Source organism: Ahaetulla prasina, chromosome 1 (genome assembly GCF_028640845.1).
Source record: "Ahaetulla prasina isolate Xishuangbanna chromosome 1, ASM2864084v1, whole genome shotgun sequence".
NCBI lineage: Eukaryota > Metazoa > Chordata > Lepidosauria > Squamata > Colubridae > Ahaetulla > Ahaetulla prasina.
Genome location: NC_080539.1, coordinates 317,553,148 through 317,567,248, shown reverse-complemented (window position 1 = coordinate 317,567,248; position 14,101 = coordinate 317,553,148). Strand labels below are relative to the sequence as shown.

General features: G+C 35.2%; 1 protein-coding gene across 12 annotated transcripts in view; it reads left to right on the top strand.

The window, feature by feature from the left end:
* RALGAPA1 (Ral GTPase activating protein catalytic subunit alpha 1) overlaps nucleotides 1–14,101 on the top strand; it is a 127,579-nt gene that overhangs the window by 9,123 nt on the left and 104,355 nt on the right. For all 12 annotated transcript variants that reach the window (XM_058162265.1, XM_058162273.1, XM_058162269.1 and 9 more), the window contains exons 2-11: nucleotides 237–347; nucleotides 1,821–1,870; nucleotides 3,131–3,188; nucleotides 5,043–5,086; nucleotides 5,710–5,887; nucleotides 7,275–7,390; nucleotides 8,239–8,377; nucleotides 8,906–9,114; nucleotides 9,393–9,632; nucleotides 11,181–11,372. In XM_058162265.1, the coding sequence (XP_058018248.1) occupies nucleotides 237–347; nucleotides 1,821–1,870; nucleotides 3,131–3,188; nucleotides 5,043–5,086; nucleotides 5,710–5,887; nucleotides 7,275–7,390; nucleotides 8,239–8,377; nucleotides 8,906–9,114; nucleotides 9,393–9,632; nucleotides 11,181–11,372 (1,337 nt within the window). The remainder of the gene's footprint in view (nucleotides 1–236; nucleotides 348–1,820; nucleotides 1,871–3,130; nucleotides 3,189–5,042; nucleotides 5,087–5,709; nucleotides 5,888–7,274; nucleotides 7,391–8,238; nucleotides 8,378–8,905; nucleotides 9,115–9,392; nucleotides 9,633–11,180; nucleotides 11,373–14,101) is intronic.

Sequence of the window (14,101 nt, the reverse complement as noted above, 5' to 3'; positions counted from 1 at the left end):
TTTTTGCATATTTTCCCTAATAAATTACAGGATTAATTTAAATTAGTTAAATTCAATTCAATGAGGACAAATGTCCTGTTGTCCCATGAAAGCCTTGTTTTATATACTGTTAAAATACACCATAGCACTTTTATAGAGTTGATGATTTCTATTTATAAAAGGTTTATGTATTCAACATTGATTATCTTGCTTTAAAACATTATATACATTAACATTATGTCCTACTTATTTTGCAGAGAATTCAGAATCTATTGACCTTAAGCAGTTTTTTGAATTACATTTTTCACACATATATTACGTGTTTTTTGAAAATTTTGTGACTATTGAAATAAGTCTGAAACAGAAAGGTAAGAACAAAAGTTAAATATATAACTTCAATTTGTAGTACTGATTTTTGAAATATATACTTTTTTGTATAAACAGAATTTATTAAAAGAATTTAACAAAATGATTCAGTTTACAACTATTTACTGCTATGATTAACCCTATTGATACACATTAATAAGGCACTACTTTATGGCTGTATTAATACATATTAGTAAAACATTACTTATGATATCAACCAATGTGATATAAGTGTTGGATTGGTATCATGGTGGCCAGGTTCAGGTTTGTGCTCAGCCATGAAAACTTAATGGATGATTATTTACTATTAACTCAGCCTACCTCATGTTGATTTTGTTGATATAAGGAAAAATAAGAATGCTGTGTTCTGATTAGTTGGTTTATTATACCCTACCTTTATTTTGTACAACTCAGGGTAGTATACATAATGCTTTATCCTTTTAACCTTGAACTTCTGAAAAGAAAGCAGTATATAAATACAAACAAATATCCTGCCAATATACACTCAGTAATTAAAACCTGGTAATTTGATTTTTTTTAAATTCTTCACTGATTTGTGAATATCAGTATGACTTCAATTTACTTGTTTACAGTTGCAATTGCTCAGACAAACAAAAGTTTATTTTTTAAACTGGCTTCACTTTCATGTCAGTTTTATTTCAATACAGGTAATCCTTGGCTTATAACTATAGTTGAGTTGCGCCTTATTTTATGACCTTTTTTTGCTTTGTTGTTAAGCAAATTACTGCAGTTGTTAAGTGAATCATGTGGTTACTAAGCAAATCTGACTTCCCGCATTGACTTCGTTTGTTAGAAGCAGGTTGGGAAGGTCACAAATGGCAATTACATGACCCCGGGATGCTGCAACCATTATATATACATGCCAGTTGCCCCTGAATTTTTGATTACATGACCTTGGGGGATGCTGAGACAGTTGTAAATGTGAGCACTGGTCATAAGTCACTTTTTCAGTGCCATTATAACTTTGAATGGTTGCTGAATGAATGGTTATAAGTTGAGCATTCTCTGTATGAACTTGTTGATCCGTCATTAAAAATTCTTATCTCAACAACATTGGGAGGAAAAGAATATTAAAGCAGATGGGTGGCAATCAGGAGTTTGCACTTCTTATTTAAAAGCCTAGTCAGAGTTTATCAATGGGTATGGAATTGTATAAACTGAAACTTGACTACAAATGGTAAAATGGCAGATATTTTTTATCCATTTGTAGAGATTCTTGCTTTCTCGTTTTACCTACGAGGCAGCAAACACCAGAACCTGTTTTTATAGGAGAGGATCAAATGGTTGATATGGATCAGGTCTTGCTGTTCCACCTTTTCTTTTAGATAGATGACATAAATCTTACACAGTATATTGTAAGAACAATACTTTTCTGAATGGAATTCATTGTGTCATGCTTATTTTCATCATTTAATCTTCAGTTGCTGTAACCTACCCTTTTCTCTTCTGTTTAGGTCACAAATCTCAAAGGGAAGAATTAGATGCTATACTTTTTATTTTTGAGGTATGGATATAGAATTAATTCCACTGTATCATGAACATAATTTATTTTGGTGAACTTGTGATATATTTTCTTAACTTGTAAAAACCCAGAAATTATTCTCTAATAATTCCTTGCTTTTTACACTTTAGATTTTAATTAGCTTCTCTTTCTTTCTCTTCAACATTGGCAGAACTCAAATGCCAAAAAAGAGGGGGCTGTAGAGTGTTATCTTGGGACATAGTCTACTCTAGACTGTTCTTTTAGGTGAAACAGAAACTTACGTATTCAAAAATACTTCTGATTTACTGCTAATGGCATTATCTTCAAATCTGAACACAAGTGAAAGTACTAAGTACTTTATTAAAAATGTGGATATTTGCAAAGGAAATCCTATCTCTTCTATTCATAGGTTTCTTTGTATTACAATAATAGTGTGTGTGTATCATGCATAGAATTCTATATTCTCATAACTGGAGATAGCATATACACAATTCTTTCCTTGCTTGCAGCTTGCTTAAAAAAGTGGAATTTTCAAATAATTTAAGTTAAACAATAAATAACTTTTGCTTTCAACATAAGAAATTATTCAAATTTTTCACAAAAGAACACTTAACTCATACTAGTCTGGATTGTCAGTTTGCTTTATCCCTATGGCAGTCATAAATACTTGTAGATTGTCAGAGTTTGAGGCCTGAAAGTAGGCAGGTACAGTAGATGCGTTTGCACAACATGTTATATCATTTGTGTACTAATATCCATATTGCCTTCGTACGCCTATATCACATAGTTAATTAGCTATATCATGGCTAATTAAAAGAGCTGAAAAGAATACATCATGACTAAGCATGGGACAAGAGCAAACTGTAATGTGTGATTTACAATAACCAGAGTAATTTAATGTTTCCTATGAATGAACCTATAAATCTGATCATTCACAAGAGTAATGTTTTTGTTATTTCAAAATATGTATTTTTTAGTTTGTGAAATGGCATTATTAGTTTTTTCAGTTTTCAGGCTATTCTGATGTTGAATACTGCAATGCAAAAACTTAAAAATGCTTAATAGAATCTAGAAATAGATCTCTACAGTGAAAAGCAGGACATACAGTAAATGTCTTAATTGAAATAATAAACATGCAAACTATGGTCTTCAATTAATGTTTTAGATGCAAACAGTTTATGTATTACTTTATTTAATAGATTTTACTTAATTTTATTACATCGGCTATTTGTTTCCATTCCTAGTGATTGTGTCATGATTTGTTTTCATTCTGTTTTGTAGAAAATTTTACAACTTCTTCCAGAAAGAATTCACCAGAGATGGCAATTTCACAGTATTGGTATGTATTTGCCTTTGAGTCAGGACTCGCCTAATAATAATTGTTCTGTCCTTGGCTCCTATTTTGAATTTAATGTCAGTGTGGTTTAAAAACTTGACTACACTATCGCCTTGGCAGGAAAAAGGTTGGCAGTTCTAAACTAGAGAGATTTCAGAACTAATGTTCTGAATAATAAATCTCATGTGATTTATTGAAATGATTGTATTCATTAATGGGATTGAAATGCTAGACATATATTAATCAATAGTGGGTCCAATATGCATGAGGAAAATAATAGGAGTAATGTAAAGATAGAAGACATTGTCATAGAGCAAATAATGGGAGCCTGTAGCCCTCTAGGTATTATGAACTGCAATCCTCAATTAGGGAAGCTACATGTAGCAATAGGTAGAAGGCCATAAGTTACTTACCTGTTCTTGATAAGAGTTCATAGGAATGTCTTTTGTAACTAATTGAAATAGGTTAAGAAAGATTCTGTGGAGTCCTCCCTTGGTGTTCTCTGAGCTTGGTTTTTTTCTTGCAATTGTTTCATTACCAATGCACTGATAATTGTAGAGCTATAATTGTAAGACTATAATTGCACTCAACAATGAACTAAAGGGCCACCATCAGTGAGCTGTTGGACAGCATTACTTGGTCTGTTGTGTGGATGCTTGGGTGGTTTAGGGGTGGGGAATTTTTGGTGGGTAAGGGTATGTCTGTGGATTGTCATGTGTGTTGGGCTTGGTCTCTGGGTGTTATGTGAATTTCGTTGTATGGATATACTGTGTATATACCTACAATGACAATAAGCTTTATATATATATATATATATATATATATGTCTTTGGTTGTTCGGGTTTTCTCCCGTGTAAAATTGGAAGTGTCTTGGCGACGTTTCGACGAAGTCTCATTCGTCATCTTCAGAAGCATGAAGCTGAAGCCTGAAAATAATGAATGAGACTTCATCGAAATGTCGCCAAGACACTTCCGATTTTACATATATATATATATATATATATATATATATATATATATATATATATATATATATATATATATATATATATATATATATATATATATATAATGTTAGCAATAGCACTTAGACTTATATACTGCTTTACAGTGCTTTACAGCCCTCTCTAAGGAGTTTACAGAGTCAGCATATTGCCACCAACAATTTGGATCCTCATTTACCTACCTTGGAAGGATGGAAGGCTGAGTCAATCTTGAGTCTGGTGAGATTTAACTGCTAAATTTCAGTCAGCAAAAGCAGCCTGTAGTACTGCACTCTAACCACTGCACCACCATGGCTCATGTTACCTAATTTGATAATGAAACATCTGCAGTAGAAGAAACAAGCTCAGAGAGCACCAAGGATGCTAGAGTTCAACCCTGAGCTACAATTATTCTCTTCTATAAGAAAGCTTCTGTATGAATGGTTATTTATATAGGATTTTTATATTATTTATGTTTATGAATTTAATTCAAATTGCAATCTGATGAATGTTTTATAAAGAATGAATCTCATTGTTATAATCCTGTAATGCTCTTTATAATGACCATACAAAGTCCATCAATGCTGCATTTTTTTCATTCACAGAAGATGCACTTTAAACTGCAAGAATATACTTGTTGCATATATTGTGTTTGTTTGGAAAATAGAGTCATAAAATGATTCAATGGGTAAAAAGGTGATCTTATATCACTACTGGTATACAGCCTATTACCAGTTGGAATTAAGCTCACCAAAAATAATCTAGAGATTGCCAAGGACTTGTTAAAAAGACTATCAAGTCTGTCCGACAACTCTCACAGTTTATCTTACCTGTAAAGGGATGACTATTAACTGTACTGTTTTCTATTTTTCAGGCTTAATTTTAAAGAAATTACTTCACACAGGGAATTCTTTAAAGGTATGCTTAAAATGTTTTAGGTCTAAAATCTAAGAACTGGAGACATGGATATTTTTTGTAATATAGTTAATCCGTGATTTACAACTATTCATTTAGCAGCCATTCCAAGTTACAGCAGCACTGAAAAAAAGTGACTTACTGCCATTCCTCACTCTTACGACTATCATAACATTCCCATAGTCAAGTAATCAAAATTCAGGTGCTTGGCAACCGGCACGTATTTATTGCTGGGGTGTCTTGGGTCATGTGGCTGCCATTTGCAACCTTATCAGTCAACTTCTGGCAAGCAAACTCAATTGGAGAAGTCAGATTCACTAAATGATTGTACGATTCACTTAACAACTGCAGTGATTCGCTAATCAGTCATGGCAAAAAAGGTTGTAAAATTGTGTATGACTCACTTTAAAAAAACTGCCTTTCTTAGCAATGGAAATTCTGGTCCAAATTCTGGTCGTAAATTGGCGACTACTTGTATTGGGTCAGAACTTTAAAAATCTTATTCAAGGTGTCTTATTTAATATATTGGGAATATCGCTAATTTTAGCACTGGAATAATAAAACTGAAGTATTCAAAGTTATCAAATAAATGTGAAAATTAAACTTCTTTTATTTCATTATTTAAGATTCGTCGTGAAGGTGTCCGTCTCTTCCTCTTATGGTTGCAAGCACTTCAAAATAATTGTAGTAAAGAACAGTTGTGTATGTTTTCTTGTTTAATCCCTGGATTTCCACCACCACAGTCTGAACATGGTCCTCAGACACTAGATAATCTTATAAACCCTGTGCTAAATGTACAAGAAAGTAAGTATGAAATGTGCATTTTAAAAAATAAATTCATGATGGTTAGTATAATCCCAAGCATATTAACTCAGATGTAATTCCTAGTTTTTATGCTGTTGTTGAATCCTCAGAATTGGTGCTCTGTTGGAGTATGTCAATAATTATGTAGAAAGTAAGGAGGGCTGTCCCTTGTGTATTCTGGTTCTTTTAAGAAAAAATAAGAATCTCCATGTGTTTAATGTGAACTTTAATTAATGCAAAATATCAACTAGCCAACAGTGCCAGGATCATTTTATAGAGAATACCAGACTCATATTTGTGCTGCATGATCTGCAGAGTTTGCTTTTATTTGTTCGGTAGTTGGTTTTGATGTAAACCTGACCATGAACATTATAACATCAGAGGTCAAATGCCTTCTTATAAATGCTCAAAATTTCAGAGGTCAGTTGGTCAAGTACAGAAGAGAGAGCCTTCATATTGCTTTCAAACTGTGTACTGTACTTGGACTGTACTGACCTTTTGCTTTTAGGAACAATGTCAGGAGACATATGATTGGCTTGGTTAACAACAAAATAATTACATTTATCTGAGACTTAAAATTTGAGTGTGTGTATGTGTGTACTGTTGACGGTTTTGATTCCAGGAATGGAGGGATGGAAGTACATATTAAAAAAACAAGTCAAGCATGAACAGATAATGCTGAATCCGCGGCCGCGGTGTGGCTCAGGCTGTAAGAAGCCTGTTATTAAACACAGCTGCCTGCAATTACTGCAGGTTCAAGCCCCACCAGGTCCAAGGTTGATTCAGCCTTCCATCCTTTATAAGGTAGGTAAAATGAGGACCCAGATTGTTGGGGGGGCAATAAGTTGACTTTGTAAATATACAAATAGAATGAGACTATTGCCTTACACACTGTAAGCCACCCTGAGTCTTCGGAGAAGGGCGGGATATAAATGTAAACAAAAAAAAAAGAATTATGGCAAAGTCCTTTCTTCCAATCCCACAGTTACCCATTAAATCTCTGTGCGTTGTGTATTTTAATTACTTTTAGCTACATTAAGTGCTTATTTTAATAGAAAGACAAAACATTAAATAAAATAGACTACTAAATAAAACAAATAAGCCTAGCAAGCAGCACGGCGTTCTCTTTATGTTCCTCAATAAGTATTATGAAGCGTACTATTTCTGATGTTTATAATTTGCATACGTGACAGAAACTAGGATGGCCTTAAATGTTACAGGTTTATAATATACTGAAAATTACAATTCGTAGTTGTCAAAATTGAACAACTAAATATTCTTCTAATGCTGTATCTAAATAAATTTGATTGTGTGATTATATGATTATGATAGAAAACCATTTTAGGCTTTTGCCAACTTAATGACCTTAATATTTATTATTGAACAGCACAAGTGACTGTAGAAGAAATTACTCCACTTGTCCCTCCACAGTCAGGAGATAAAGGACAGGATGATCTAACAAGCTATTTTTTAGAAGCACTTTTAAAATACTTAGTAATTCAGGTAAGTTGGTTGTATTTGTGGGGGGAGGAGAGATTGGTTTTCCAATATAAACCAGATTAGTAATTGGATAAGATTCAGTTTAATGCAGATATCTTTGTTCTCTAATAAAATGAGCATATGTTTAGAAATATTTTTAAGGATTAGGAAGTGAAATGTTTGTTTAAAATTAATAAATTTAATGTATGTTATGCACATTACAATATAAATTTTACAATAATTTTTTATATTTAGTTATTTGCCAATCACACTACTTATGTAAATATAGTTTCTTAAAAGAGCGATTCTATAAATGAGGGAAGATATCTTTATTTACATACAAACACCCGCGAAAACCTCAGAAAACAAATATCTTTATTTATTACAATAATTTGTATTAATATTTTAGGGTAATAGTATTCCCCAAAACAGTTTACAAGTTGTATGAACAATTATAAACCAAAACAATCTACCTATATTACAAAAATAAAAATAAACCTCCACAATCCTTCTGACGGAGAAATTGATGGTGGTAATCCTCTTTTGTGCCCCTGAAGTTATCCTTTTCCAGTCATTCCTGGAAAAAAATGAAATTAGGTCAGAATTTCAACCCCATCACATTGAAAATTTAGTCAAGATGCATCACACTGAAGAGCTACTACTATATCCTGCTGAAGACCCAGAGATTAAAAAGAAATAAAATCACAAGTCTGGTCAGCTTAAAATAGGAACATACTAAAATGCAGAAGGAAACAGATGGAAATGAGTGAAAATAACTATTAATAACATAGATAGTTGATACATTTGAAATATATAATTGCATTATATCTGCCTTTGAAATAGATATAAATAATCCAACATTCATATTGTAGGTCAAAAGTCTGGAATGGAAGAACAGAGAAAATCAAGAAAAGGGATTTTCATTCTTATTTTCACATTTTAAGAAATATTACTTGCCTTATATTTTCCCAAATATGTGTAAGGAAAACAGCTTGTATAACCCAGTTCTCGGTAAGCATTATTTCAGGTTTTTTTAGAAGCATTTTCCATGATCCAATGAATTTAATTCTGAGGAAATATAAGACGACTAAATTAAATCAGAAACCCAAAACATTTACTTGGAAATTTGTCCTACTGATTTCATCTAAACACAGTCCTAAATGCCTGTATACAATTGCAGTTTTTGAACTTTTATATTATATTTTTATCACAATATTCAAACTTAACCATACAGTTAAACATATTTATATGAAGAAAACAATTTGAAGAAAACAATTAAGAGTCACTTTGAAATGGGTGGCTATACAAATTGAATAAATAAATAAAACCATTTGTTTGTATTTCACAGAATAGAAGCATTGGAAGTTTTTTTGGAGATCACCTAGCTCAGTCCCTTATCTACTGCAAGATTATGACATGTTTGCATTGAAACCTTCAAACATTAGCCATTATGCATTTTTTATCATATTTAGGTAAATAGTAATCCAAAATTAACTTTGGCTTGATATCTTTTTCATCTTATCATTGTTTCTCCTGCAGATATGCCTCAGATGAGACCAAAGCCACATTATATAATCATGAAGAAAGATGCTGAAACAAACGAAATAGTATATTGCACAAAGGAACCTTTCCTTAAAGCTCGTGTTATTGTCATCAGATGGTTGGTGTCTTTCTGGCTTGAACCAAAACCTCTTGCAGGACCTCAGATTCCTGGAATGGAAGGGGAAATTGTGCCAAAGAACATTCAGGTAGAACCAAGAAGGTGATGTAATCAACTGAATAGGAAAAAAGCTGATCCTATTCATTTAATTTTCATTCTCACTTTTTTCTAAATAATTCTAGATGATAAATATGGTCCCTTCTCTTTTATCCTCACAGCAGTCTGTAATGTAGAGTAAGCTGGGTGACTAGTTCAAAACTTTGCTATTGGAAATAAATGGCTAAAATACCCTTCTTTCTCCCTACCAGACTTCTCAAAAAAAAAAAAGGCTTATCTTTTTATTTGTCATTTTATTTTTGGTTTCAGAGAGCAGCTGCTACCTTGGCATCCAGAGAAGACAGCAAAAGTGATGCCACTGATAGATCTGATAGAAATCCAGAAACTGAACAATCTCATTCTAACACAAGCACACTGACTGAAAGAGAACCTAGTTCCTCCAGCCTTTGCAGTATTGATGAGGAGCATCTTACAGACATCGAAATAGTCCGAAAAGTTTTTTCTTCTAAAAGGAGTAATGTTAACTTTCTCACAGAAATATTTCGTCAGGTAAAAAAAAAATCCTTTGTTTCTAAAAAGTATTTATGTTTGGATCAATGTTTATCATAGAATCTGTTCTGTGTTTTACATATTGTTCACAAATGTAGATTTATTTCATTATACTCCTAATTAGTAGATGGTCAGAGGCAAAATCTCAATTTATAATAATTTGTACCAGTCTCCGTGAACTGAATACATTAATCATAACTTCACAAAATTTTGAAGCTGTAGATACACCAGATCGTTGGATAGGGATGACAGCTGTATGCCCTCAAAGTCATTCAATCTTGCCAGGGTTAAGCCAAAGCCTATTGTCCCCCATCCAGCCCCCAGCCACCGCGATAGGGCAGCAGCAACATTACTTGGGCCATTGGGTGGAGATATTGAGTTGAATATCATCAGCATACTGATACTCAATCCATGGTGATGGGTTATCTCACCCAGTGGCTTCATATAGAAGTTAAAAAGGAATGGAGAGAGTACTGAACCCTGCAGCCTGCCAGAAAAGAATGGCCAAGGGCTAGATCTCTCATTGCCTATTAACACTGATTGGAATTGGCCTTGGAGAAAAGAGCCAAACCAATGGAAGACTGTGCTGTCCACCCCCAAATTCTGTAGGCAGCCTAAAGGATACTACGTCTGCTGAGAGGTCAAGAAGAGCTAGGATGGTTGCACTACCACTATTCCACTTTCGCCAGAGATCATCCATAAGTATGACCAATGCTGTTTCTGTCCCATAAACAGGCCTGAATCCTGACTAGAAGGAGTCCAGATAATCTGTTTTATCCAGGATCCTAAAAAGGGGAGATGGAAAACTGGTGGGACTTGTCTAGTCAGGTGGGATCTTGCAATGGTGTTTTCACCAGCATTATGATGCTGGTTTCATTATTCTGCCTTCAGATGCCTCTGAGTTCTGCTTTTCTAGGACCTATAAGCTTCAATCGCAACAATACCACTTCAATCGCAACAATACACGAGCACACAATAGATTTAAACTTAAAGTGAACCACTCCAATCTTGAATGTAGAAAATATGACTTCAGTAACAGAGTTGTTAATGCCTGGAATGCACTACCTGATTCTGTGGTCTCTTCCCAAAATCCCCAAAGCTTTAACCAAAGACTGTCTACTGTTGACCTCACCCCATTCCTAAGAGGTCTGTAAGGGGCATGCATAAGAGTACCAGCGTGCCTACCGTTCCTGTCCTAATGTTCCCTTTGATTGTATCCAATTCGTATGGTTATTTCATGCTTATATATACTGTTGTGTCTGACAAATAAAATAAATAAATAAATAAAATAAAGGTCTTTATAAATGTAGACATAAATAATAAATTGATAAGCTGGGTGGCAGTTTCTGATTTTTGTGCTTCCTTTCAAAAACAAATAGAGTGATTTTGAATTTCTAATGAAAATGACATCTTCAGTATGCTCCTGTCATTGAAAGAATTCAGTGGCTTTTAAACAGGACACCTTAAATTTAAACCAAAGAATCCTTTTACCTGTAATAGGAAGCTTGTTCCATAATCTACCTTATGAGTCCTTTTCTCCTTAATTAGGCATTTTTATTGCCAATATGTGAAGCAGCAGCGATGAGGAAAGTAGTTAAAGTATATCAAGAATGGATCCAACAAGAGGAAAAGCCATTATTTATGAAAGAACCAGAAGAAATTGTTATATCTTTGAACATAGATAGTGATGAAAATATTGCAGAACATAATTCATCAGAGAAAGGAAAAGAAAGAGAGGAGGTAAAAACATCTAAATCATTCTTTGATTTCTCTTTTTCCATGTTTATGCCATCTTCATTCATTGTACATCTAAGTAAATACATAAAAGAAGATTGTGAGAACCAAGTGTAAAATTACATAGTATAACTTGTTCCTGGAAAGAAAAAAAAAGAAAAGATAAGATTAATATGTATAATAAAGTTTTTATACTTGACAAACTCATTTGAAGATTAAGTGAGAAAGAACTATTATGTATTTAGGAACTTGGAAATTTTTGGCCATTCTTAGACTAAAACATTATGTTCATGGATTATCTTTCCTCCATATTTTGCAGGTCCCAGAATTGATAATAGTTGTTTTTAAATAAAACCCAGTTCTTCAAGAAGAGGGGAAGGTGCAAATTAGTCTCTGGGGATGTTTAATTCTGTTTACATATGATTGGCCATGACATTTTCATGATTCTCTGTGTGATCAGATAAATACCTTTTTTTAAAAAAATCTTTATATGGTTGAAGAATGTGTAGTGTGAATATAATCTTGGTTTACAATAGCAGTACATTTGTCAAGGTTCCAGAAAAACCTCCTCTGCATAAAAAAAACTCAGAAGCCATTGTCTTTCAGAGTTCTTTACTAGCATAAGGAAACTGGCACACGATGAGTGAAATTCCAAAACTGAACTTCCGGATTCTTTTCCCAGTTATACAAACCCCAAGAGTCCCACCCCCCTAACCCCTTTGCTGGTCACATGGTCCAACGTTCTTCCACTTTATTCAAAACCTCTTGTTGCCACTCCTTCTGCAGATGTGAACACAATCCAACCTTGAAGAATGTTACCATACCCCTCAATGCCCCTTCTTCCCCTCAGAGGAAAAATGTGGCAGCGTCTGGAAACCTAAGGCCTAGTATGGTTTCCAGGCCTGACAGGCATCCCCCCTTGCAAAAGAAGCTATATCCTAGGAAAGAAAACAAAGAATTAATAAAGAAGAGTGTCGGTGGTCCACACTTCCCTTCTACCTTCCTCTCCCCCCTCCAAGAGGTTTTTTAGGTTTGTCAGGGAAAGTGTCGTGAAATTGTCTAATCAAATTGTCTGCATTTACTTTCCAACTTTTGACCCAAGTAGATTCTGATAATGGATATCCCTTCCAGTGGACTAAATATTGTAATTGACCTCTGTATAGTCTAGAGTCAAGGATTTTCTTGATCTCATAGTGGGTTTCACCTTGGATTATCAAGGGGGGGGGGGCGGCAGGTAGAGGTCTCAGTCCAGATTGTCTAACAGGTTTTAATAAGCTGGTATGGAATACCGGGTGTATTTTCCCCAATATTCGAGGGAGTTTGAGTTGGACGGTAACGGGATTAATAATCTTTACAATGGGGAAAGGGCCCAAAAATTTTGGACCGAATTTTCTGCTTGGTATTTTCAACCTCAGATACTTAGTAGATAAAAAGACTTTGTCCCCAATGCGAAACGGGGGTTGAAGGGAACGGTGTTTGTCAGCTTGGGCTTTGTATTTTTGAGCTGTTACAGCTAAGGCCTTTTTTGTATTTTCTCACCCTTTTTTCAACGAATTCATCCAGTCCGTTAGGGAAACGGAAGTGGGGGGTTGCACGGGGAGTTCAGGCATTGGAACGAAGTCCATGCCAGTGGTTATCTGAAAAGGAGTTAACCCCGTGCTGCTGTGTACAGCATTATTATATGCGACCTCTGCAAATGCTAACAAATCTGACCAGTTTTCTTGTTGGTAATTTACGTAACACCGTATGTATTGTTCCACCATTGAGTTCAATTTTTCAGCCGCACCATTGGTCTCAGGATGGAACCCAGAACTAAGTCCTTGAGACGACCCAATGGACCGTAGGAACTCCCTCCAGAACTTGGCTGTGAATTGAACACCCGTCAGATATTATCCTTTTAGGAACTCCATGCATTCTGTAGATGTGTTTTACGAAGTGCTTTGCTAATTTTCTCGCCGATGGCAATCCGCTGCACGCAGTGAAGCGGGCCTGTTTAGAGAACAAATCCACTATGGTCCATATCACCGTATTTCCCCCACTAGGTGGGAGTTCAACAATAAAATCCATGGCAATCTCCTCCCAGGGTCTGGTGGGTTCGGCCACGGGTTGTAGGAGTCCAGGGGGTTTCCCTGGTCTGGACTTCATGGTGACGCAGGTGGCACAGCTCCGCACATAGTCTTCGACATCTGATTTCATTTTTGGCCACCAGAATTGCCTTCTAGGCAAGTGGAGAGTTTTCAAAAACCCAAAGTGACCTCCTAGGCAAGAGTCGTGGCTTCTTTGTAGTATAGCCAGCCGCATAACGACAGGTACATAAATCTTGGTTCCCTTCCAGGGTAGTCCATCCCTTAAGGTGAGGTCCGCCATGTTTTCTTTAAATCAAGCATTGTCAGTGAGTGCTGATTTTAATTCCGCTAGTAGTTTATTTGGAGGGAAGGGAGGGCCTCCTGCGTTCATCGGAATGGCTTCAAGCTTCAATAATTTCTCCCTCTCTGGTGGGAGGGAAGATGAATTTAGGCTGAGCTAAACTCAAAGGCTCTCGAGGCAGGTGAGCTGAGCTTATAGGAGGCCTCACTTCCAAACACTCAAAAGTTTCCAGGAGGTCCAACAGGGATTACGATTTTAGGGGGTTTCTCAGGTCCCAATCCAGTGACTCTCCCGATTCTCCAGTTTTTATTGCTCTCCATTGAGATTGAGGAGAGGGAGGAGGCTCTCCATTCTGCCCTGGGGAAATG